The sequence below is a fragment of the Sinocyclocheilus grahami genome, unplaced genomic scaffold (genome assembly GCF_001515645.1).
Source record: "Sinocyclocheilus grahami isolate Dianchi unplaced genomic scaffold, SAMN03320097.WGS_v1.1 scaffold72.1, whole genome shotgun sequence".
Taxonomy (NCBI): domain Eukaryota; kingdom Metazoa; phylum Chordata; class Actinopteri; order Cypriniformes; family Cyprinidae; genus Sinocyclocheilus; species Sinocyclocheilus grahami.
In genome coordinates this window covers 1963492-1965128 of record NW_015505251.1, presented here as the reverse complement: position 1 = coordinate 1965128, position 1637 = coordinate 1963492, and the positions used below count along the sequence as shown (strand labels likewise).

Sequence of the window (1637 nt, the reverse complement as noted above, 5' to 3'; positions counted from 1 at the left end):
CTCTCTCTCTCTCTCTCTCTCTCTCTCTCTCTCTGTGTGTGTGTGTGTGTGTGTGTGTGTGTGTGTGTGTGTGTGTCTTTGTGTCTTGCTTTTCTCCCCTACTGTCTCTAGTAGGCTGGCAGACCTTGAATACAACCTTGCTTTGCTGTTTATATTTACACACTCAGAAAAAAGGTACAAAAGCTGTCATTAGGGTGGTACCTTTTGAAATGATAGACCTTTGTACCATATTTACCCCTAAAGGGTGCATAGTAAAACCGTAAAGGTACATATTATTTCCTAAAGTAAGCCTAAATATTAGTATGGTATAGGCTACATATAAATATTTTAATAATGATAAAAATATTTTGATTTTAGTTTATTAATTTTATACATTTACATAATGTACAAATTTGAGATTAGGGAAAGAAATGTAATATTTCAGAACAAAAAAAAATATTTTCCACTAAATTTGCCTTCCGTTTAAAAGGTATTGAATTGAAAATGTTTCACTTCATGTTTACACATATACTCTCAGAAAAAAGGGTACAAAGCTGTCACTAGACTGGTACCCAAAGGTACAAAAGCTAAATGGTACATCTTTGTATCTTTACCGCTAAACGGTACATATCAGTAGGCTACCTTAAATGTACATAGGACTACTCTATTAGTAGGCTACTTTAAAATTAGGCTATGTATTATTACCTAAACTGTACATAATAGTACCTTTTGAAAGTAAGTGTAAAGTCCCAGTGACAGCTTTGTATTTTTTTTTTCTGAGAGAAACCTAATAAGAAACATTTTCAGTTAGACTAAATTACATTTTAAAACTGAACCACGACTCTAATCATAGAAAGGAGGGTAATGTCTGCTTAATAAATACTTTTCTCACTCAGCATATCTGATTTTTGATACATATACATATCTGTTTTTTTTTTATTATTTTAGGAAGAGATCCCTTCCAATGGGATCAAATTTGCTTCTTGCGTCCTTGGCATAAAATGTTTGAAAACTTTTTCCTTGCGTCTCAATACATCGCTCATATCGATGGTATCGACACTTGATTTGCTCACATCAGCTCTGTGTTCGATGAGTAATGCCTTGTTCACTCCACGTGCACTTGTTTGGGGAAAGATGGCGGCTCCCACTAGCGATATTGAAGCGGTCGCTGCGAAAAAACCAAATGGTGAGTATTAATAGTTAGATTTTTTTAATACTTCATCGTGTTTGCGATATCTGTCAGCTATAAAAGCGGTTCGGTTGGGCTCGGGCGCGGTACGCATGCAGTGTGGGCGCTAACCGCGCTGGAGCACGGAAAAGATACTATTTGGTGTGCGCTACTATCATCATTACGACCGCAAACATATTCTATTACTACTACTACACTACACTTTTCAATTAATTTAATTTAATCAAGTGTATTTAGGTTTATAATAGCTCTGGTTCTTACCTTATTGATGAACAGAAATGTAGTTTGCGAGTAAAGCTGCAAATTATTTCATTAACATCAGCTGCCTCCATAATAATTTTCTGATACATACAGATGCATCTCAATAAATTAGAATGTCGTGGAAAAGTTCATTTATTTCAGTAATTCAACTCAAATTGTGAAACTCGTGTATTAAATCAATTCAATGCACACAGACTGAAGTAGTTTA

At 34.9% G+C, this 1637-nt stretch overlaps 1 protein-coding gene across 1 annotated transcript in view; it reads left to right on the top strand.

Annotated features, from left to right (window-relative positions):
- The first annotated feature begins 962 nt into the window (after positions 1 to 962).
- Positions 963 to 1637, top strand: part of dph1 (diphthamide biosynthesis 1) — a 125975-nt gene continuing 125300 nt past the window's right edge. The window contains exon 1 of the mRNA XM_016272703.1: positions 963 to 1165. Coding sequence (XP_016128189.1) covers positions 1027 to 1165 — 139 coding nt within the window. The 5' untranslated portion in view covers positions 963 to 1026. The remainder of the gene's footprint in view (positions 1166 to 1637) is intronic.